The sequence below is a fragment of the Lepus europaeus genome, chromosome 9, assembly GCF_033115175.1.
Source record: "Lepus europaeus isolate LE1 chromosome 9, mLepTim1.pri, whole genome shotgun sequence".
Classification (NCBI taxonomy): domain Eukaryota; kingdom Metazoa; phylum Chordata; class Mammalia; order Lagomorpha; family Leporidae; genus Lepus; species Lepus europaeus.
Genome location: NC_084835.1, coordinates 47,363,415 through 47,386,211, shown reverse-complemented (window position 1 = coordinate 47,386,211; position 22,797 = coordinate 47,363,415). Strand labels below are relative to the sequence as shown.

At 47.4% G+C, this 22,797-nt stretch overlaps 1 protein-coding gene across 6 annotated transcripts in view; it reads right to left on the bottom strand.

Moving 5' to 3' along the window:
- The window catches only part of PPP4R2 (protein phosphatase 4 regulatory subunit 2), a 189,326-nt gene that overhangs the window by 60,935 nt on the left and 105,594 nt on the right, over window positions 1-22,797 (bottom strand). For 2 of the 6 annotated variants that reach the window (XM_062201272.1, XM_062201271.1), the window contains one exon: window positions 6,841-6,922. In XM_062201272.1, the coding sequence (XP_062057256.1) occupies window positions 6,841-6,922 (82 nt within the window). Of the gene's footprint in view, window positions 1-6,840; window positions 6,923-7,892; window positions 8,002-8,112; window positions 8,201-10,730; window positions 10,756-22,797 lie in introns of those variants that run through there. The other 4 variants (XM_062201274.1, XM_062201275.1, XM_062201277.1 and 1 more) reach the window with 4 other exon arrangements.

Genomic DNA, 22,797 nt, shown 5'->3' with positions numbered 1-22,797 from the left:
GGAGTGAACCAGCAGATGGAAGACCTCTCTCTCTCTCTTTCTGCCTCTCCTCTCTCTGTGTAACTCTTTCAAATAAATAAATAAATCTTTAAAAAAATTTTTAGGCCGGCGCCGTGGCTTAACAGGCTAATCCTCCACCTTGCGGCGCCGGCACACCGGGTTCTAGTCCTGGTCGGGGCGCCGGATTCTATCCCGGTTGCCCCTCTTCCAGGCCAGCTCTCTGCTATGGCCCGGGAAGGCAGTGGAGGATGGCCCAAGTCCTTGGGCCCTGCACCCGCATGGGAGAGCAGGAGAAGTACCTGGCTCCCGGCTTAGGATCAGTGCGATGCGCTGGCCACAGTGGCCATTGGAGGGTGAACCAACGGCAAAAAGGAAGACCTTTCTCTCTGTCTCTCTCTCTCACTATCCACTCTGCCTGTCCAAAAAAAAAAAAAAAAAATTTTAAAACTGGAAAAAATCCAAATATCCATGAACAGATGAATGAATATGTAAGTAACTGTAGCAGGGCCTGGCATTTTGGCATAGCAGGTAAAGCCTCTGCCTGCAAGGTCAGCATCCTATATGAGCAAAGGTTGGAAACCTAGCTGCTCCATTTCTGATCCAGCTCCCAGCTAAAGCCTGGGAAAGCAGCGGAAAATGGCCCAAGTCCTTGGGCCCTTTGTGCCCATGTGGGAGACCCAGCTCAGGGCTTCCAGCTTTGGCCTGGCCCAGCCCCAGCTATCATAGCCATCTGGGGAGTGAACCAGTGGCCAGATCTCTCTTTCTCTAATTCTGCCTTTCAAGTAAATAAAAAACAATTCTTAAATAACAAATAAGGGTCCATTAAAAAAAAAAAAAACCTGTAGCAAATCCATAAAATATTCAGAAAAATGTGTTTTGACATCTACAACATATATCTTAATATAATTTATGCTGACTCAAAGAAGTCAAAGAATACATGTTACATTATTCCATTTAAATAAAATTCTAAAATACAGTGTTGCCTGAAGAGTAGGAATACATATAGAGAATGACAATTATAAAGGGACATGAGGGGGGCCAGTTCTGTGGCGCAGCGGGTAAAGCTGCTGCCTGCAGGGCCAGCATCTAAAATGGAAGCAGGTTCAAGTCGTGGCTGCTCCACTTTCGGTCCAGCTCTCTGCTCTGACCTGAAAAAGCAATAGAAGATGGCCCAAGTCCTTGGGCCCCTGCACCCATGTGGGAGACCTGGAAGAAGCTCCTGGCTCTGGACTGGCACAGCTCTGGCCATTGCGGCCAATGGTGGAGTGAACCAGCAGATGGAAGACCTCTCTCTCTCTCTGCCTCTCCTTCTCTGTGTAGCTCTTTCAAAAAAGATTTACTTTATTAAAAAAAGGGGGTGGGGGGGGGACATAAGGAAACTTCATGATTGGGTATCTTCACAATCTTGATTATGGTGACAGTTTCTCAAGTGAAGATTTGAAAACTTGTGGCCAGCATTATGGTATAGCCAGTTAAGCCACTGCCTGCAATGCCAATACCCCATATGGGTGCCGGTTCAAATCCCAGCTGTTCCACTTTCGATCCAGCTCTCTGCTAAAGTTGTGGGAAAAGTAGTGAAAGAGGCCCAAGTGTTTGGGTCCCTGACACCCACATGGAAGACCCACATGAAGCTCTCTCTTGCTCCTGGCTTCTCTGACTCAGCCTTGGCCATTGGCACACAAACTATACATTTCCAATAAAGGAAGTATATTATATGTCATTACACCACAATAACATCGTTTTTAAAATGAGGAATAAGGGGCTGACACAGTGGCACAAAGGGTCAAAGCCCCAGCCTGCAGTGCCCTCATCCCATATGGGCACCGGTTCCAGACCTGGCTGTTCCACTTCCAATCTAGCTCCCTGCTAATGTGCCTGGGAAAGCAGTGGAGGATGGTCTAGGTGATTGGGCCCCTGCATCCACATGGGAAACCTGGAAAAAGCTCCTGGCTCTTGGCCATGCATCAGCTCGACTCTGAACCAGTGGATGGAAGACCTCTCTCACCACCACCACATCAGTTAATCTTCCAAATAAATAAAATAAATCTAAAAAAAAAAAAAAAAAAAAGAGGCTCTCTCTTCTCTGTGCTCTCTGCTCTCCTCTCCCCCTCTCGTCTCTCTTCTCTCTGCTCTCTCTCCCCTCTGCTCGCTAGCTCCTCTCCTCTCTCTCTTACACTCTCCTTCTCTTTTTCCTTTTTTGCCCCTTCCCTCTGGTCTGCTAGGTTTTCCCCAATAAACTCTTTTCCTTAAAAAAAAAAAAAAAAAATGAAGAAATGAAGAATTCAAAACAAAATGACAATGACTGAAAATAGGCACAGATAATTCAACTAATGGAATAAAAGGAGTCCCCAAGAAAGTAAAAGGAAAGAACTCAAGAATAGCTTTCCAGAAATAAAAAACTTTCTTTTTAATTTAGAAATACATATTGAATAGCACATCACATACCAGAGTACACTGACCCAAAACGCTCAACATCTTTTTAAAAATATTTTTCAAGACTAGTTTAAAAAAAAATTACTATACTTTAAAGGACAAGTGCTTTAGAAAGCTGGGCAGAAAGAAAAAGAGTACATGCTTTAAAAAAAATAAAAGTAATCATTTGAAAGGCAGAGTGACAGAAGGAAAGGCAGAGAGATCTTCCATCTGGAGTTTCACTCCTAAATGGGCAGGTGTAGGTGAGGCCAAAACCAGGAGCCAGGAACTCCATCCAGGCCTCCCTTCTTTGTGCCTGGGAAAGCAGCAGGAAAATGGTCTGAGTGCTCAGGCCCCTGCCATCCACATGGGAGGTCCTGAGGAGTTCTTTCCACCTGATTTTAGCCTGGCCCAGTCCAGGCCATTGCAGCCATTTGGAAAGTAAACCAGCAGATGGAAAAATTGTCTTTCCCTCTCCGTCACTCCACCTATCAAATAAATAAAAATCTTAAAAAAAAACCACAACAACAAAACAACAACTCAGAAGTCCTGAATTTGAATTCAAAGTTTCAGTATTTTATCTAGCTCTTTAGGTTAGGAACAGCGACCAACTCTATAAAAAACAGCTCTCTCTGGTACCCAGAATGTAGTCTTTAAACATCATTTCTCAGCCGGCGCCGTGGCTCAACAGGCTAATCCTCAGCCTTGCGGCGCCGGCACACGGGGTTCTAGTCCCGGTCGGGGCACCAATTCTGTCCCGGTTGCCCCTCTTCCAGGCCAGCTCTCTGCTGTGGCCCGGGAGTGCAGTGGAGGATGGCCCAAGTGCTTGGGCCCTGCACCCCATGGGAGACCAGGAGAAGCACCTGGCTCCTGCCTTCGGATCAGCACGGTACGCCAGCCGCAGCGGCCATTGGAGGGTGAACCAACGGCAAAGGAAGACCTTTCTCTCTGTCTCTCTCTCTCTCACTGTCCACTCTGCCTGTCAAAAATAAAAAAAAAAAAATTTAAAAAAAAATTTAAAAAATTAAACATCATTTCTCACTAAAATAAAGTAGGGCTTCCTGAAAAATGGCTGATTCCAAGGCTGGGGGAGGAAATGAGTTTTAAATACACCAGCGAGCAAGGACAGGACTACTACTCTGGATCAGCTAAATCACCCACGGGCCAACTGAAGGCAATTTGACTATCAAAATGGCTAACTGCAACACAAACTCATCAAATGTTTAAACTCATGATTGAACTCACCACAATGTTTCTTTTTATTCAGCACTACTATATATTTAACATTGCTAGAAACCATAACAGCCTCAATAAAGTGTTGCTCAAGAAAATGTCAAGAGAAAGTAACCTTCAACAAACTTTTTTTTTTTTTTTTTTTTGACAGGCAGAGTGGATAGTGTCAGAGAGAGAGAAAGGTCTTCCTTTTTGCTGCTGGTTCACCCTCCAATGGCCGCTGCGGCCGGCTCATCACGCTGATCCGAAGCCAGGAGCCAGGTGCTTCTCCTGGTCTCCCATGGGGTACAGGGCCCAAGCACTTGGGCCATCCTCCACTGCACTCCCGGGCCATAGCAGAGGGCTGGCCTGGAAGAGGGGCAACCGGGATAGAACCCGGTGTGCCAGTGCCGCAAGGCGGAGGATTAGCCTGTTAAGCCACGGCGCCGGCCTACATTAGATTCTTACAGGGAATTTTAATAGGGTAGGAAACAAAACCATATCAATGCACTTTAATTTTCCTATTACTTCTTCCTCTGTTTAAAAAAAAAAAAAAAAAAATTGGGCCCAGCACTATGGCATAGCAAGTAAAGCTGCGGCCTAACAGTGCCGGCATCCCATATGGGTGCCAATTCAAGTTCTAGCTGTTCCACTTCCGGTCCAGCTCTCTGCTGTGGCCTGGGAAGGAAATGGAAGATGACCCAAGTCCTTGGGTCCCTGCACCCACATGGGAGATCCAGAAGAAGCACCTGGCTCCTGGCTTCAGATTGGCTCAGCTCCGGCCGTTGCAGCCAATTGGGGAGTGAACCAAAGGATGGACGACACCTCTCTTCCTCTCTCTGCCTCTCCTTCTCTGTGTAACTCTTAACTCTTTCAAATAAGTCTTTAAAAAAAAAAAAAAAAAAAACTATAACAATGCTAAAACTTCTCTAGAGTTAAAAATACAAGTGTTAGAAGTGTTAATTTTTTTTTCACAAGAGCCCACCTAAACTGTCAGATTTTCATCCATAAACGAAGTTTCAGTTCATGTTTTCTTGCTATTAAGCACCAGTGAAAATTAAAATGGTCAGAACTATAGAATTCTTAATCCATTTATCTTAAAACAGATCTCAATTACTATTCCTCAAATTTTCACCCTTTTGTTGCAATCTTACAAACTACACAAAGTTTGCTTTAGTCATAAATGGATGACAAACCATACATTTTTCATTACCAGAAGGTACGCCCCTGTTAGTAAAATAGGCTAAATATATAAATACTAGCTGCTTGAATGAGGAAATAAAAAATATTTTCCAAACTCTATAAGAAAAAAGAATCTAAAATACCAACATTCTAACACTGAACACTCTTACTAACCATATAAACATTTAAATATGGAATGGGAGGAATGATACTTTAAGTCCACCACCAGGACAAAATAACTGTCAAGAAAAGTCAGCTAATTTCTTCCCAGCTACTTAGTGCTCCACTAAGAACATTTAAGTTACCTTTTTAGAAACTCTGAACTGTTTACACATTTTTTAAGCAATGTATTTTATCAAAAAGGAAAGGCAATTTGCATAGACCTGATAAAGGTTTTAAGTATTTCCTAATAGTTTGATACAATTGTGTGTATTAAAAAAGGTCTAAAAGTAAAATGGTTTTCCTCTTGGTAATATAGAAAGAAATAAGTCTGGACTAGCCAGCAATTGGAGGACAACAGCAATCTAAGCACTTATGATTCAGGGATTTATGTCTGAAAGATGGCATCTAGTCATTGTTAAGATCTATCTACAGTTATTAGTTCTGCATCAGTTTTTTTTTTTAAATCAAGGTGACTATGGGGTGAGTATTTGGCACATCAATAAATGTCTCTTAGGACACAAGCCATCCCAATTCAGCTTTCTGTTGACACACACCCAGGGAGGCAGCAGGTGATGATGGCTCAAGTACCTGGGTCCCTGCTACCCACACGAGAGACAGGATGAAGTTGCTGGCTCCTGGCTTTAACCTGGATTAGTCCTGGCTATTGCAGTCATTTGGGGAGTGAGCCAGCACATAGAAGATTCTCTTTTTTCTCTGCTTTTCAAATAAAAATGAAAACAAGAAACCAAAAAAAAAAAAAAATAATAATTTAAGAGCATAGTTCAGAGGTAAAAATGATTTTTTTTCTCCTTACAGGATTCCATTCTTAAAATACATTTTAAATAGAAATATGAATGGAGTCATGTTCTTAATCTGAATAGTATATTTTACTGGAACATCAAGGAAATTCAGTTTGTGTTTGTGGTCATTTATTTAATCACAAGTATCACAGCACCTGACGTGTTCTTATTCCTGAAGGCAGGCTAGTTATTAAAAGGCTAGTCTACAACATAAGCAAATCTTCTGAGCCATGAACACCTACTAATAAAGCCAGAGAAATTACAATCACTTGCTGCAGATTACACTCCTACATTAGGCAGAGTCTACACTTTCCCTCTCTCATACTCCTTACCCCTCACCCACAGACAAGGTTACATGAAGACAGAGATTCACTGTCTTCTGTAAATTAACTTGGCTAGAGTGCAAAACAACTCCTACCAAACTACAAAACAATGAACTGGAACGTTCTTTTTGAAACTCTGTAAGTTTCAGATTCAGAACTTTTGAAAAACAAGCCTAATAAAAATGTTGAGCACATGTAACAAGTTAGTTGTCCTAGAAAGTTTACAGGCCAGTCAAAACTGTAGCATCTGGAATTCCTCAGATAATCACCCAGAGCCCTCAAGACAAGAAATAGAAGTGACACTTCAAACACCCACATATACAAAACTTGACAAAAAAAAAAAAAAAAAAGGTTGGATATAGCACAATATAAAAATACCACCAACAGAAGACTTTGAAACAGAATCAAAGCCACAAGATTTCTGGGATGCCTGTTTGTTCTGGCCAAAAAGGAACATAGTGGAACAGGCATTCTTCCTTCCTCTGGCTCTTCCAGACTACTAAGTTCTCTAAGTGTGCCAATGCAGAGACATAAGGATAACTTGAACCTAAGCAAAATTTCAAAATCCCTTATCGTTCACATGAAGTAAATAAGTATACACTGAGTATACTCTTCTGAACGACCAGGGCTTCTTCAATTTACACAGATACAAGTCTGTAGTTCTCCCAGAATACACTTTTCCCCCACTTCTAAGCAACTCTTCAAAGGCGCCTAGGTCTGTAACAAGGAATGAAGCGTTTTCAACTCACATTGTTTCTCCAGTCTTGGCTACATGACAAAGAAACTGATCCAGGACAGGGCAAACTTCCTTTTTACCCCTCTTCTCAAAATCTAGATAAGGGAAGAAAGGTTTATCATTATTTCTCAAACGTCTTCTAAAAACAAACTTTACTCCCAGTCCTCCCCCTTTCGGAGAGGCAACTTTTCAAGAGCAGCTTCTCAAAGCCTCCCGGTTTCCCTTCCAAGGCTCCCCTCTTCACGTGCCACAGGGATTCTCCCCAAGGGGGCACTGAACTCCACGAAGCGCTCGCTCTTCTTCACCCGGTGTTCCTCAAAGGGTGGCCCGGGGGAACACCACCACCATCCCGCCCACCGGCGAATGCGACGAAAATCCTTACCACCTCCGGGCCCCCGACTCCCAGACACCCTGGGTCTAAGTGAGCCCCCACATTCTGTCTTTTAAGAAAACAACAGCCTCGCCGAGTATCCGTCTCCACCACCACCCCCCAATGTTTCTGGGCGTCACGGAGTTAATTCTCGAAACGCTAGAAATCACGGTCTTTCAAGTTGGAGAAACCTCTGGTCCCAGCCTGTTGCTTCAAAGGCGACCACCTCAGAACGAGGGCGCGGGCAAGGACGACTTGTCCGCAGCCCTGAAAAACGCTACCGGAGACAACTCGCAAGTTGCTCGGCCACCCCCTACCCCGCCCCGATCACTTTTCCTCTCAACCCCCCCACCCCTCACCGGCCTGGCCGAGCTCGGCGCCGAGCCTGCCTGAGGGGGAGGGGGCTGCGGGCCCACCACTACCCGCCCCTAAAAGGCTGGGAGCAGGGCTGGGGCCCCCCGCGAGAGCGCCTGGCTCCCCTCCCCCAGCCCAGACGCTGGCGGCCGACACAAAGCCCAGAGCGGGGCGGGAGGGAGCTGCCCACAGGGCTCCCCGCCCCTGGGGACGCCGGAGGGGGAGGGGGCCGGGGAGCGCGCCCCTCAGCCGGCCCCGGCCTCCGGGACCCCCACCCTGACTGGGGAGAAGAGGAGACGGCAGAGGGCGAGGAGGAAGGGAGAGGGGGCAGCTACCCCCACCTTTCAGCGCCTCCTGCAGCCTCTCGACGTCCATGGCTTCCCGGAGTCCCTCGCAGCCTCCGCCTCCCTCCGCGGGCCTCCCGGGGCCCGGAGCGCCTCCCCCCACCCCCCCGACGCCCGCCCCCTCCCTCGCACACACTCCGGCACGCAGGCGACCGGGGGGGGCACCGAAGGGAGCCGGGGGAAGCGAGCGAGAGAGCGAGACCGAGAGAGCGAGCACCTTCCCGAGCCGCTACCACTAGCCCTCCAACATGGCGCCCGGCACGTCACCGCGCGCACGCTCCCCGCCGCCGTCCTCGCGCCCGCCGCGCGCCGCGGCCCGCAGCCCGAGCGCGCGTGCGCGCTGGGGCCGGCTCCGCCCTCCCCGGGGCCGTGGCCTGCGCGGGGCTGGGAAGCGAGTGACGCGCACTAGGGTAATAGGCGCGGTCCCTGCCTTAGCGTGCCTGCCATGCGCTGGCTGTGTGGCCTCGAACTGATCCCTCGAACGTGTTCATTTCCACGGCTGCACGCCGAGGCCTCCCACTGGCCCAGGGAGCGTTGAAAACACCAGTTTTACAGGCAGTCCTGACGGGAGCACCTGCATGGCCGCGCCCTCGCAGGGCGATTGGGAGCCCACCGCCTGGAATTGGTTGGTCCAAATCCCAAATCAGTTCCTTTCTCCCCGGGGACCCTGGCCTTGATCCCTGAACTCAGTTTTCTCGTGTGTCAAGGCGGGGTTGCACACTGCCGCAAGGATCGAGTTGAGATGGCGGGTATGGCCCGTGTGGTTCGGGGACTGGGACTTATTTTTTTTTTTTTTTTTTTTTTTACTAGCCTTGTACTGTTGAGTTATGTCGGAGGCCTTGTCGGCCCTAATGGGACAACGCAGATGGGAAAGCATGGAGCGCAAGGCGGCCCCGGTAGCACCGGAACCCCAGCCCGCGTGTGGACGGGTTAATACTCCTCTCTGGTGGTGAGCCTTTTAAAAAAGAAAAGGTATGGATTGTTCCAGATCCAGCACAAAAGCATGGGAAGGAAGAAGGCTGTTGCTTCATTTGTCTTAGAAGGTGCAAATTTGGGCACAGCCATTACTCCGAGGGCTTCTTAAAAAATAGTGGCTCCAGGGCGGCGCTGTGCTGCCTGCAGAGCAGGCATCCCATATGGACGCCGGTTCGACAGCCGGCCGCTCGCTTCCTATCCAGTGCTCTGCTGTGGCCTGGGAAAGCAGTAGAAGATGGCCCAAGTCCTTGGGCCCCTGCACCCGTGTGGGAGACCCAGAAGAAACTCCTGGCTCCAGCACAACTCCAACCATTGTGGCCATCTCAGGTGTGAACCAGAGGATAGAAGCTCTCTCCCTCTCTGCAACTCTGCCTTTCAAATAAATAAATAAATCTAAATATATATATAGTGGCTCTGCCCTAGGTGGTAGATGTAGGCAAAAGCCACTCCCCACCCCCCGCATACTCAAAATACCTTTGGAATTTTATCATCAGAGAAGCAGGCCATGGTGTTTTCAGACACTTTGTTCAGAGCTCACAGCTCAGTTACAAGCAGGGGTGCTGGGCCAGGTAACGGGGTGGCACCATCAGATCCTCTGCTGGCATGTACCAAGCACTGCATTGTTTTTTGTGGTCTCTTGGGGCGTGAAGAGGCCTACTGCCTCCATAGCAAAGCTTAGCCTGCCCTTCTCTCTGTCACCCTGTCTGCCTTCCAGGCAGATGGCCAGCTGTAGAATACCCTTGCCACTAACTGTGTGTAAATATTTAAATTCAACTTCCTTAAAATTCAATAAAATTTAAAATCCAATTCCTGAGTTCTTCACTGGAATCCAGTTCCTCGGTCACATTCGCCACATTTCAAGTGCGTGACATAAAGAAAATTCCATTGTTGCAGAATGTTCCATGGGAAGTTTCCATTAGAGAACATGCCATGCAAATTTATTCCACTTGGCTCTATCCCTTTTGTTACTCTTGGTTTAAGTCAGGCTGAATTTCTTACAGCTCTTAAGAACTCACCTGGCTCGTCTCATTTCAAGGCTGTGCACCTGTGGCTTTTCTGTTTGAAGGCCTCTTCTCTTTCACTTAGCTCCCTCCCTCTCATAATTCAGGTGTCAGCTTCAATAACACCCTCTGAAAAACTCTCAGGCTGTCATTGCTGCGTGCACTTCCTCTCCTTTTACAGACCTTCTCCCGTGTTTGGAAGTCAAGATTGTAAGAAGAGTGAGGAGCTGGGCCGGCACTGGTGTGCAGCAGGTTAGGCCGCGATGTGAGACAATGGCATCCCATATGAGTTGTGGCTGCTCCACCTCCAACCCAGCTCCCTGGTAAGATACCTACGAAAGGGGTGGAAGGTGGGCCCCTGAATCCTACATGGGAAACTTGAATGGAGTTCTTGCCTCCTGGCTTCAGCCTGGCCCAGCCCCTGCCATTGCCACCACTGGGAAGTGAACCAGTGGATGAAGATATCTGCCTCTCTGTCTCTTCCAACCAGTAGATGGACAATCTCTCTCTTGCTCTCGCTCTCGCTCTGCCTTTTGAAGATTGAGGAGATGAGGCTGGTGGTAGATGTTTGGTCCAGTGGTTAGCGCACTGCTTGAGGTGCGCACATCCTGCATAAGAGCGCTTGGGTTAGAGTCCTGGTTCCACTCCTGATTGCAGCATTCCTTCTAATGGCCACCCTGGGAAATAGCTGTGATGATTCAGGAAGTTGGGTCTTGGATCGAGTTCCTGGCTCCCAGCTTTGCTCTGGCCCAGCCCTACCTGCCTCTCTCTCTCTCTCTCTCTCTCCCTCTCTCTCTCTTCCCCCCATTTCCTTTCAAATACTAATGTTTTTAAAAGAGGATACCGAATAATTACTTACTTTGCTTCATTTCTCTTTCCATTGATGACTTCTCTCATTGAGTTCATCCCAGAGTTTGCGATTGCTAAAGCCTCCTACTGGTGATAATTCCTTTGGAGGAAAACACAAAATGTGACAACCAGCCTCCACAATTGTGCCTAGAGAGCCTGGCTTCCTAGGAGTCACCCTGCCCCTGAATGATCTCTCACACTGAATCAGAACTCCGTGTGACCAATAAGGTGGCAAAGGGGGTGATGTGTGAATTCTAATATGAGGTCATAAAAGGCACTGGGACTTCTGCCCTGGAGTCCTGGGCTGCTGGATGGCAGCTTAATGAGGAAAACCAGTGGCCATGTTGTGAGAAGTTAGACAACCCTCTCTAAAGGCCCTTGCCCAGAAACTGAGGTCTTGGAGTGGATCCTCCAACCTCAGGAATTCGTGCAGATTTGCAGGTGGCCCAGACTGACACCTGAATCACAATCTTAGGCAAGATCCCTCCAGAATAGCCATGTGAACCACGTCCCGATCCAAGAAACTATGAAAAATGGCAAACACGTACAAGTGTCTTAAGCCTCTCAATTTCAGGATAATTTGTTAGGCAGCAATAGATAACTAGTGCAACAAATAGGAGATTAAACACTACCAGCTAATATTTATTAAGTACTTTCTATGTGTCTGATCCTCTTGGAAGCACTTTACAAACATCCAATTCAATCCTCACATATACCCTATGAGGCTGATGATACTATTATCCCCACCTAACTGAAGAGAAAGTGGAGGTATAAAGAGGTGAAATAATGGGGCAGTCATTGTGGCACAGCAGGTTAAATCTCCACTTGGCCACATTTGCATCCCACATCAGAGTACCTGGTTCAAGTCCCAGCTACTCAGCTTCCGATCCAGCTTCCTGCTAATGTGTACCCTGGGAGGCAGCAGATGACAGTTCAAGTGCTTGGGCCCCTACCACCCACACAGGAGACCCAGATGGAGTTCCAGGCTCCTGGCTTAGGCCTGGCCCAGCTGCAGCTGTTGAGGGCATTTGGGGAGTGAACCAGCAGATAGAAAGTGTCTCTCCCGCTCTCTGTCTCTCTGCCTTTCCAATAAAACATTTTTTAAAAGATGTAAAGTAACTTGCCTAGTGTCCTACCCTACAAGCATGCCCCTAGGCAAGTGAGTGACCCTTGATTCAAACACAGACTAGCCTGAGTCCCAACCCTTCCCTTCCTTATCTTCAAGAAGTTTTCAGAATGCCAAGAGACCTAAGACACAAGAGTATGCCCTGATGCATGATGGAAGGCAAATAAGCACCTCGGGTGGGTGTTCTGAGGCCTCCAGAATTGCTAGGCAGGGATGGAAGTTGCTTTCTCCCAGGACCTCACTTAAAGACTGAAAGAGATTTGTACCCACGGAGAAAAGCCCCCCTTGGAGGCACACAGAATGATATTAAAGCAAACAGTTGGCAGGGCCTCTGTGGTGCTGGGGAGAAGACGTGCATGATCTCCCTTTTCCGGGTGGAGCTTGAGGTCTAATGGAGGAGACAGACCTCAAACAACTATGAACAGGCAGGCAGACGGGCAAGGGGAAGACCCGTTGCTCTGGGTGTGTTTAAAGGCTTGAAGTTAGGGGTCTCTGTTGTGATGCAACAGATCAAGCCTCTCCTGCACACAGACATCGAATACGAGTGCCCATTCAAGGCCCAGCTGCTTCGCTTCCTATGCAGCTCCCTGATAAGGAGCCTGGGAAAACAGCAGAAGATGCCCTGAGTGCTTGGACCCCTGCCATCTACGGGAGAGACCTGGATGGAGTTCTGGGCTGCTGGCTTTGGCTTGGCCTTAGCTATTGCTGCCATTTGGAGAGTGAACCAGCTGTTGGAAGAGCTCTCTCCCTTTTGCTCGCGCTCTCTCTCTCCCTCTCTAACTCTGCTTTCAAATAAATAATCTTTAGGGAGAAAAAAAAGTGAAGGCCTGAACTTAGAGGCTGGAATTGTGATGCAACAACAGCATCATATATGGGCGCCAATTTGTGTCGGCTGCTCCACTTCCAATCCAGCTCTCTGCTAATGGCTGGGAAAAGCAGCGGAAGATGTGCCAAGTGCTTGGAGACCGAGTACTGGGAGTACTCCCAAGTACTGGGAGACCCTGGTGAAACTCCTGGCTTTGGCTTCACCAAACCCTAGCCATTGCAGCCATCTGGGGAGTGAGCCAGCAGCTGGAAGATCTCTCTGTGTGTGTGTGTGTCTCTCTCTCTAACTCTTTCAAATATAAATAAATTAATTTTTTTTTTTTTTTTTTTTTTTTACCAAAAAGAAAAGGCCTCAATTTGGAGAGGAGACAGAGCAGTGGTGGGAGATAGAACAGGAGAAGGAAAAGAGCTAGGACTATCAGAAAAAACATGGGAGGATCTTTTTATAGGATCTTTTAACCAGAGTTTGGATATCCTTGTGAGATAGGTCTGTGAGAAAGGACGAGAAGAGGGGAGTGAGGGAAAAGAAAATCTTGAAATATCAACACCCAGTCTACACAGGCTGGAGAAAAGGGATTAGGCTGGGTGAAAATACCAGTATCTATAAAAAGGCTGGTTCTTTGATTCTCATGTCCATTTACTTATGCCTGTAAGTCCTTCTTTGTATATCATAATGGGTGAAGGCTGAAGCTGAGCTAGGAAGCTGGAGAACAAGACCCTGAGTTGTTTTCTCTGATGCTGCAGCAGGTGTGATTGCTGCTGGCTACCAAGTTGGATTTAAGAGCAATGTCAGGAGGGGCAACTGCCAAAGAGGGGAATCTGCCTTGCTGGATGTCTCAAGTTTATTATTACTGTTATTGCTTGTCATAATTTTGTATCTGATTTTTGAAAAGAAGACATTTTATTTATTTGAAAGGTAGAGTGGTGAAGAGATAGAAGGAAAGAGATCTTCATCCACTGGTTCACTCTTCAAATGGCCACAATGACTGGGGCTGAGCCAGGCTGAAGCCAGAAGCCTGGCAGTCCATCCAGTTCTTCCACATTGGTTCAGGGGTCCAAGTACTTGGGCCATCTTCTGCTGCCTTCCCAGGCACATTAGCAGGGAGCCAGATCAGAAGTGGAGCAGGCGTGACTCGAACTGGGCAACCATCCTGGATGCAGGTGTCATAGATGGCCACTTAACCTGCTATGCTAAATGCCAGCACCATTTCTTTTTAAAGATTAATTTATTTATTTGGAAGGCAGAGTTACAGAGAGGCAGAGGCAGAGAGAGAGAGAGAGAGAGAGAGAGAGAGAGAGAGAGAGAGTCCTTCCCTCCATTAGTTCACTCCCCGAATAACCACAGCAGCTGGAGCTGGGCCAATCTGGAGCCAGAAGCCAGGAACTTCTTCCAGGTCTCCCATATGGGTGCAGGGGCCCAAGGACTTGGGCCATCTTCCACTGCTTTCCCAGGCCATAGCAGAGAGCTGGATCAGAAGTGGAACAGCCAGGACTCGAACTGATGCCCATTTGGGATGCCATCACTGCAGGTGGTGGCTTTACCCACTATGCTACGACACTGGAAACATCTTAAGTTTGACTGTAATCATGGAAGTGGCTTCAGGTTGTGTGAAAGAAAACGGGAATTTTTTTAGAACAGTAGGCTCCTCCATGGGACTCTGACTAACCCCAGCTGGCACGCCTGTGTGTCTGTGTAAATCAGTGTTTGTTGCTCACAAATAATTGTCCTCATTCCAAATGGCTTACTGTAACAACTGACCAACATAGCTTAGTCACACCCAGAGAATCTAACTAACTGGATTCGGGCCATGTGTCCCCTCCACCATGGCCTGTTGCACAAGGTCTCCTTACATAAACCTGAATGCTGCGACCATGGAGACAGGGGCAGGGAAGCCCAGAAATGGGGTGAGGGTGGCCAGAGACTCCCAGAGATGACTACAGCAAAGGGTTTGACTAACATCCACCACTCACAGAGGAAGTGGGATGGCACAGGGTAGAGGCCAAGCAAATGAGCAGTCTGAGAAAAAGTTAATCCAGACAGTGGTGTGATTTAAAAACCACACTCCCATCCCCATGCGGGAGCTCACTTGTCCAGCAGGCAAGAAATGGCATCTCTGTCTCCCTTGGACAAAGTTGGGTAGACACCCATCAATTTTTTTTTCTTTTAATATTTATTTATTTATTTATTTGAAGGGAGAGTTACAGAGAGAGAGGGAGAAACAGAGAGAGATCTTCCATCCATTGGTTTACTCCTCAAATGGCCACAATGGCCAGGGCTGGGCCAGACTGAAGTTAGGAGCCAGGATCTCCATCTGAGTCTTCCCATGTGGGTGACAGGGGTTTAAGTACCTGGGATAGCCTCTGCTGCTTTCCCAGGTGCATTAACAGGGAGCTGGCTAGGAAGTGGAACAGCCAGGACTCAAATAGCTCTCAAATAGGAGGATGGCACTGCAGGCCCCAGCTTATCCTGCTGCAGCACAACACTGGCCTCAACACCCATCAATTCTTGCTACCAGACTGCCATTGCGGGAGGCTGTTTCAGACCCAGTGAGCCAGATGGGCCTCTCAGATGTGTTGGGCCTCACTAAATCCATTGAAGGCCTGAAAAAAACAAAAGGCTGACCCTCAGGGCTGGCATTTGCTGAAGCAGTTAAGATGCCCCTTGGGACATCACATCTCATGTTGGAGCACCTTCCTTCAAGTCCCTGCTCCCTTCCTAATTCCCAGTTCCTGCAGATGTTCATCTTGGGAAGCAGCAGGTGATGGCTGAAGGACGTGGGAGACCTGGGTTGAATTCTGGGCCCCTGATTTCTGCTTTGCCCTGTCTCAGCTATTGTGAGTATTTGGGGAGTGAACCAGTGGATGGAAGATCTCTCTCTCTCTCTCTCTCTCTCTCTCTCTCTCTGCCTTTCAAATAAATAAACAAATAAATAAAAACATACTTTGAAAGGCTGACCCTTCAAAGAAGAGAATTCTTCCTGCTGACTGCCTTTGAACTGGATTATGAATGTGTTCCAGCCTTCAGACTGGAACTGAACCAGCAGCCCTCCCGGGTCTCCAGCCAACTCACCCTGCAGGTCCTGGAACTCGCCAGCTTCATGATCTTGTGAAGCAGTGATTCCTACAGTCAGTCTCTCTCTCCACACATACAAGCACACACCCACATCCTTGCAACCTTTTTCTGTTTCTCTGGAGAATCCTAACACATATACACAGATATAGATAGATACAGATACACACAATACTCATTAAGTGCATATAATACAATTGAATGGTGAGATGGTTCAGAGGAAAGGGTCTAACATCAGACAGATTTGGGCTTTATTCCAGACTTGTCACGTCCTACTTTCATGAACTAAGGTAAAAAAAATTTTTTTAAAAAAGATTTATGTATTTGAAAGTCAGAGTTAGAGAGAGAAAGAGATCTTCCATCCACTGGTTTACTCTCTAGACAACTGCAACAGCTAGGGCAGGGCTGGGCCAAATAAAAAATGGGGTCTCCCCATGTGGGTGACAGGCACCCAAACACTTGGGCCATCCTCCACTACTTTTCCCAGATGCATTAACAGGGAGCTGGATCATAAGTGGAACAGCCAGGACATGAACCAGCATACATATGGGATACCGGCAACAAAGGTGGCCAGAACACTGGCCCCAGGTAAATGATCAATAGCACAATATTTCCGTTTCCTCATCTGTAAACTAGAGTTAATAGTGATGTCTTACAGGTTTACGTTGAGAATTAAGCCAGAGATCTGACTCAGTGTTAGCCATTGTTCTTACTTAGGCTAAGAATTATAAAAATAATGTTTGTGTTCAAGTTGCTGAACAGATCCTCCCAAACTCCTGAAAACTTCAGTGCGTGCCTTGTCTCTGCATTACCAAAGCGTAAGCACCCTGACAGCAGGAAACTGTATTTGTTCACTGACTTTTCTCGGGTGCCATCTTAACCACAGATGCTCAACAAATAAATACTTGCCACACAAGCAGTTATGCTTGGCTTAAATTTCTCTTTCTATGTAAATGGGGACATTATGCAACTTGATTTTTTTTAACATTATAGATGCTTTCTATATACTATAACAAGGGGTTTATGTCCTTGATAAAAATGTTGGGATGTCCTAATGTTCTAGGGGGAGGTTAATTAGTTAAGCTGCAGGCTAAAAAGAACAAGAGTTTTACTTTCCTGAATGGATGTTAAAACCTTAAATTGAATCTTATCCCGACCCTCTCTGGCCACTACCACCTTCCATTCACCATTCATAATCCCAATCACTCCAGAAGCCACTGTTACTTCTTAGCGAAGACCAGCTATGCCTAGTCCCTCTACCTCTACCCCCACCCTCCCTTATCTGTAGTTCACGTAGTTTCTTTTTTTTAAGATTTATTTATTTATTTGAAAGTCAAAGTTACACAGAGAGAGAAGGAGAGGCAGAGAGAGAGAGAGAGAGAGAGAGAGAGAGAGGTCTTCCATCCACTGGTTTACTCCTCAATTAGCCACAACGGCCAGAGCTGTGCCAATCTGAAGCCAGAAGCCAGGAGCTTCTTCCAGATCTCCCACACAGGTGCAGAGGCCCAAGGATTTGGGCCATCTTCTACTGCTTTCCTAGGCCATAGCAGAGAGCTGTATCAGAAGTAGAGCATCGAGGACTTGAACTGGCACCCATGTGGGATGCCAGCACTGAAGACAGCGGCTTTACCCACTACACCACCTTGCCAGCCCCTCACATAGGTTTGATGTCAATAGCTTAGGCCTACCCCTACCTTTCCCAGATTTTCATGATTAAGACATATTATTCTTTTAAGGAAATTATTTATTTATTTGAAAGAGTGACAGAGAGGTACAATGGAGCACAGAGAGAGAGAGAGAGAGAGAGAGAGAGAGAGATCTTCCATCCACTGACTTACTTCTCAAATGGCCACAACAGCCAGGGCTGGGCCAGGCTGAAGCCAGGAGCCTGGAACTCCACCTGGGTCTCCCACATGGATGGTAGGGGCACAAGTACTTGAGCCATCTTCTACTACCTCCCAGGCACATTAGCAAGGAGCCAGATCTGAAGTGTGGCAGTGGGGACTGCAAACAGAGCTCCAAAATAGGATGCTGGCATTGCAGGTGGCAGCTTAACGTGCTGCACCACAATGCAGGTCCCTTAAAAATGTTCTTTACCCTAGGCCAGTGGACCATTTTTCTTTCTTTCTTTCTTTCTTTTTTTTTTTTTGACAGGCAGAGTGGACAGTGAGAGAGACAGACAGAGAGAGAAAGGTCTTCCTTTTGCCGTTGGTTCACCCTCCAGTGGCCGCCGCGGCCGGCGCACTGCACTGATCCGATGGCAGGAGCCAGGTGCTTCTCCTGGTCTCCCATGGGGTGCAGGGCCCAAGCACTTGGGCCATCCTCCACTGCACTCCCGGGCCACAGCAGAGAGCTGGCCTGGAAGAGGGGCAACCGGGACAGAATTGGTGCCCCGACCAGGACTAGAACCCGGTGTGCCGGCGCCGCAAGGTGGAAGATTAGCCTATTGAGCCATGGCATCGGCCTCTTTTTTTTTTTTTTTTTTTTTAATGGTGAAAAAACATATATTTAGAATTAGCCAGCCGGACTCAGTTCAGATGATCCCAATTTTGTTGGCAACATCCAAAGCATTATGATCAGGAGCCAGTCAAACATATGCCTTCTTCTTTCTGTCAGGGCCGATCAGGGTGTTGACTGGCCACATCAACGTCATAGAATTCCTTCACAGCTTGTTGGATCTGGTGCTTGTTGGCCTTGACATCCATAATGAACACCAGTGTGTTGTTGTCTTCTATCTTCTTCATGGCAGACTCAGTGGTCAAGGGGAACTTGATGATGGCATAGTGGTCAAGCTAGTTTCTCCTGGGGGTACTCTTCCAAGAATATTTGTGCTGCCACCAGAGGCGTGGTGTCTTGAGCAGCCAGAATGTGAGTGACGTGCGGATCTTTTTTTCTTGTGGCTTGGACGCCTTTCAGCACTGCCTTCTTGGCCTTCGAAGCCTTTGCTTTTGTTTTGGCTTTAAGAGGGGCAGGAGCTTCCTTCTTCACCTTCCGCGCCATCTTGGTGAAAAGGGTTAGTGGGCTGTTTTTCAACTGCTACCTAGCCCTGCTGTTGGTAGTTGTGGGAGCTTGTCTGAGGGACCTGGTTTTTCTGGCTAGCATCTGTATCGGCTCAATAAACCCTATTATTTCAGAGGTCCTCATTCTCAAGGCTTTGGGTTTTGTCAGAAACACATTAATTAGCTTAATTAAATGTATTTAATATACCTAACCTATTGAACGCCATAGCTCAGCAACACAGTGCACTGTGGAGTGTCAATTGTTCACTCTCATCTCCTGGCTGACTGGGCGCATCATACCACATATTGGTAGCCAAGAGGAAAAACCAAAGTTCAAAGTACAGTTTCTACAGCATGAGTATCATTTTTGCACTCCTTGTCATATATCGGACACCAGCCATAACAGCTAGGGTGGGTCAGGCCTAGAACTCAATTTGGGTCTCCTGCGCGGGTAACAAAGGCCTAAGTACTTGAGCCATTACCTGCTGCCTCCCAGGGCGCACATTAGCAGGTAGCTGGATCAGAAGCAGAGGAGCCAGGACTTAACCTGGTTCAGTGCTCCAATGTGGGATGCAGATGTCCCAAACAGTAGCTTAACACACTGTACCACAATGTCTGCTCACCTGATAATAATTTAAATGTTATTTTGTTTAGTACTAAAATAGACAGTGTTCACTTCATAAAAAGACTAATGATTAAAAGAGGACCTAGTCCCTTTCTCTCTGTCTCTCTCTCTCTCTCTGTCTGTAACTCTACCTGTCAAATAAATAAATAAATATTTTTAAAAAAATAAAAAAAGAGGACCTAGTGCAGTGTCTGGCAAATCTTTGGGCACTATGTAATTATTTTACCTGTGACACTGCTACTCCTGTATGCCCCTCTATTCCTATGTAATACTATTTCTCTAGGAAGGCAGTTACTGCACACATGAATTTTCTTTCTTTTTTTTTTTAATTAATTAATTAATTTGAAAGGCAGAGTTACAGAGAGGCAGAGAGAAAGAATGGTCTTCCATCCGCTGGTTCAACCCCCAAATGGCTGCAATGACCAAAGCTGGGCCAGTCTGAAGCCAGGAGTCCGGAGCTTCTTTCAGGTCTCCCAAGTGGGTGCAGGGGCCCAAGCACTTGGGTCATCTTCCACTGCTTTCCCAGGCACATTAGCGGGGAGCTGGATTAGAAGTGGAGCAGTCAGGACTCGAACCGTTGCCCATGTGGGATGCTGGCACTGCAGATGACAGCTTAAGGAGCTATACCAGTGATGGCCCCTGCACATATATGCATTTTAATCAAGATTGCCAACTGACTCTACTGCCACCTTCCCAACAGGTCCAAGTGTAAGAATGCTTGCAGACTGCAAGTTGTTTTTGTCAAACTTAAGGGGAAAAATAGCTTTGTTTTGGTTTTCACTTCCAAGATTTACCAGTTATTTTGAGGACTTTCCCCATATTATTTGGCCAAATGTTCTAGTTTCATCTTTGTATTTCACTCCCTATTAGTGAGAGACCCTTGAGATAACCCAGTCACGTTGATTGGATTAGGTGTGATGGGACTTGGGTGTCTCCCTGCCTGTGGTGCAGTGGGTTAACGCCCTGGCCTGGGGTACCAGTTCAAGACCCAGCTGCTCCACTTCCAATCCAGCTCTCTGCTATGGCCTGGGACAGCAGTCCTTGGGCCCCTGTATCCATGTGGGAGACCCGGAGGAAGCTCCTGGCTCCTGGCTTCGGATTGGCGCAGCTCTGGCCATTGCGGACATTTGGGGAGTGGACCATCAGATGGAAGACCTCTCTCTCTCTCTCTTTCTCTCTCTCTGCCTCTCCTCTCTCTGTGTGACTCTGACTTTCAAATAAATAAATAAATCTTTAAAAAAAAAAAAAGAAGAAGAAGAAGGTGGCTGGCACCCCACTCACTTGGCTAATCCTCCGCTTGTGGCGCCAGCACCCTGGGTTCTAGTCCCGGTTGGGGTGCTGGATTCTGTCCCGGTTGCTCCTCTTCCAGTCCAGCTCTCTGCTGTGGCCTGGGAGGGCAGTGGAGGATGGCCCAAGTGTTTGGGCCCCTGCACCCGCATGGGAGAACAGGAGAAGCACCTGGCTCCTGGCTTCGGATCGGAGCAGCGCGCCGGCCGCTGTAGCGGCCATTTGGGGGGTGAACCAACGGGAAGGAAGACCTTTCTCTCTCTCTCTCTCTCTCTCTCTCTCTCTCTCTCTCTCTCTCTGTCTCGCTGTCTAACTCTGCCTGTCAAAAAAAAAAAAAAAAAAAAGCATGTTACCCTCTGCGATTGCCTGCCTATATTTATAGATGAATGTTGCCAGTGCCACCAGCTCAGAAGGGTGAAGTGAGTTAGGGTGGGGGACAGGATCAGCACACAGTCACAGCACCGAAGCTGACCCAAAGAAGTTCTTGGGGCTGAGTGTTTCCCATGTAACATATTTCTGGGACTGGTCTGCAGAGATAACAGTGAATAAGGCAGATGGGTTGCTTTCCCCCATGTTTCTTACAATCCAGCAGGACAAACATAAAGGATGACAATGATCAGCTAAAAGCCCAGGAATCATAAATGATGGTAAACGCCACCATGGAAATAAGCAGATAAAATGGAATGAGAGCTACATGGGGAGACCACCTTGCATGGGATGATGAGGAGAGGTGACGTTGGGGTTCAGACCTGAAAAGGAGCCATGATGGGGAAACAAAAGATACAAAGGCTTTGCGCCAGTCAAGGGCATGGTGTTGGAGGACTAGGGCAAGGAGGCAGCAGGGGAGAGCAACAGGCAGGCAGGCAGGCAGCAGCTGCCCCTGGGGACCCCACTAAGCCTTGAGATGGGGTTTGGGTGTCATCTCTCAAGGCTAACAGATGATAGAACATGTTGAGCAATGACATGGCAAGCTCTGTGCACATTTGTCAACATCACTGTGGTTCCTTGTGGAGTCCTTTCCAGGAGGACACTCATCTCGTAGTGATGCCCCGCGGGTTTCTGACATTTCCTCTGGCACCCTAACATCTACAGCCGAGGACAAGCCACCTAGACATGTCACTCTCAACATGTAGAGTGAATTAGAAGTCCTCCGGCGGGCTTCAGCAAAAGCAGATGTTTAGGCTCGTTTACCCCAGAGCAGTAGACCTGGGTGAGAGTCAGGAATCTCCATGTTGGCAAGCACCTGGCTGCATCAGAATTATATAAAATGCTTATAAAAACACAAGTTACGAGGCTCCTCCCCTGAAGCATCAGACTCAGTAAGTCTATGGCAGGGTCCAAAGATTTTCATGTCTGTCAAGTTCTTGGATGATCCTGACACTACTGATCCAGAAACCACACCTTAGGAACCACTTCCCAGGATGGTTTCTGAGATTGTGCTTTGAGAAAATTTAAGTTCCGGGGTACACATTGTGGCTCAGCAGGTTAAGCTGTTGCTTGGGATGTCAGTATCCCATATCAAAGTCCTGGCTGCTCCACTTCTGATCCAATTTCCTGCTAATTCACCTGCAAAGGCAGCAGAAGTTGATCCAAGGGTTTGGGCTCCTGCCACCCACATGGGAGACCCTGATGTAGGTCCTGGTTCCTGGCTTTGGCCTGGCCCAGATCTGGCATTTGCAGCCATTTGTGGAGTGAGCCAGTAGATGGAAGATTTATATCTCTTTTTCTGCCATTCTACATTTCAAATAAATAAATAAATCTTTGTACTCTCCACAGCTGATCTTTCTGACCTCATCTTGTTTGGCTTACTCTCTGCCTTGGGCCACCCCATAGCATTCTTTGCTCTTGGTACAGGAAAATTCTCATCAGTCCTGAAAGTTGCCATGGCTGTGGGTGTCTTCAGGCCTTTGCACCTGCTGTTCCTTCTCTCTGCGAGGTGCTACCACAGATTATCTATTCTTTTTGTGTCTCAACTCCCTGCTAGATGATGGTTGTATTTTATTGGTTGCCTATAAACTTCTTATCTCTGACACGGGGGCTTGAAAGCTATTTCTGACAAAGACCTGTATTAAAAATTTCATTTTATATTGCGACTTAAAAAATTGCTTCTGTTGGGGCCAGTGTTGTGGTGCAGTGGGTTAAGCT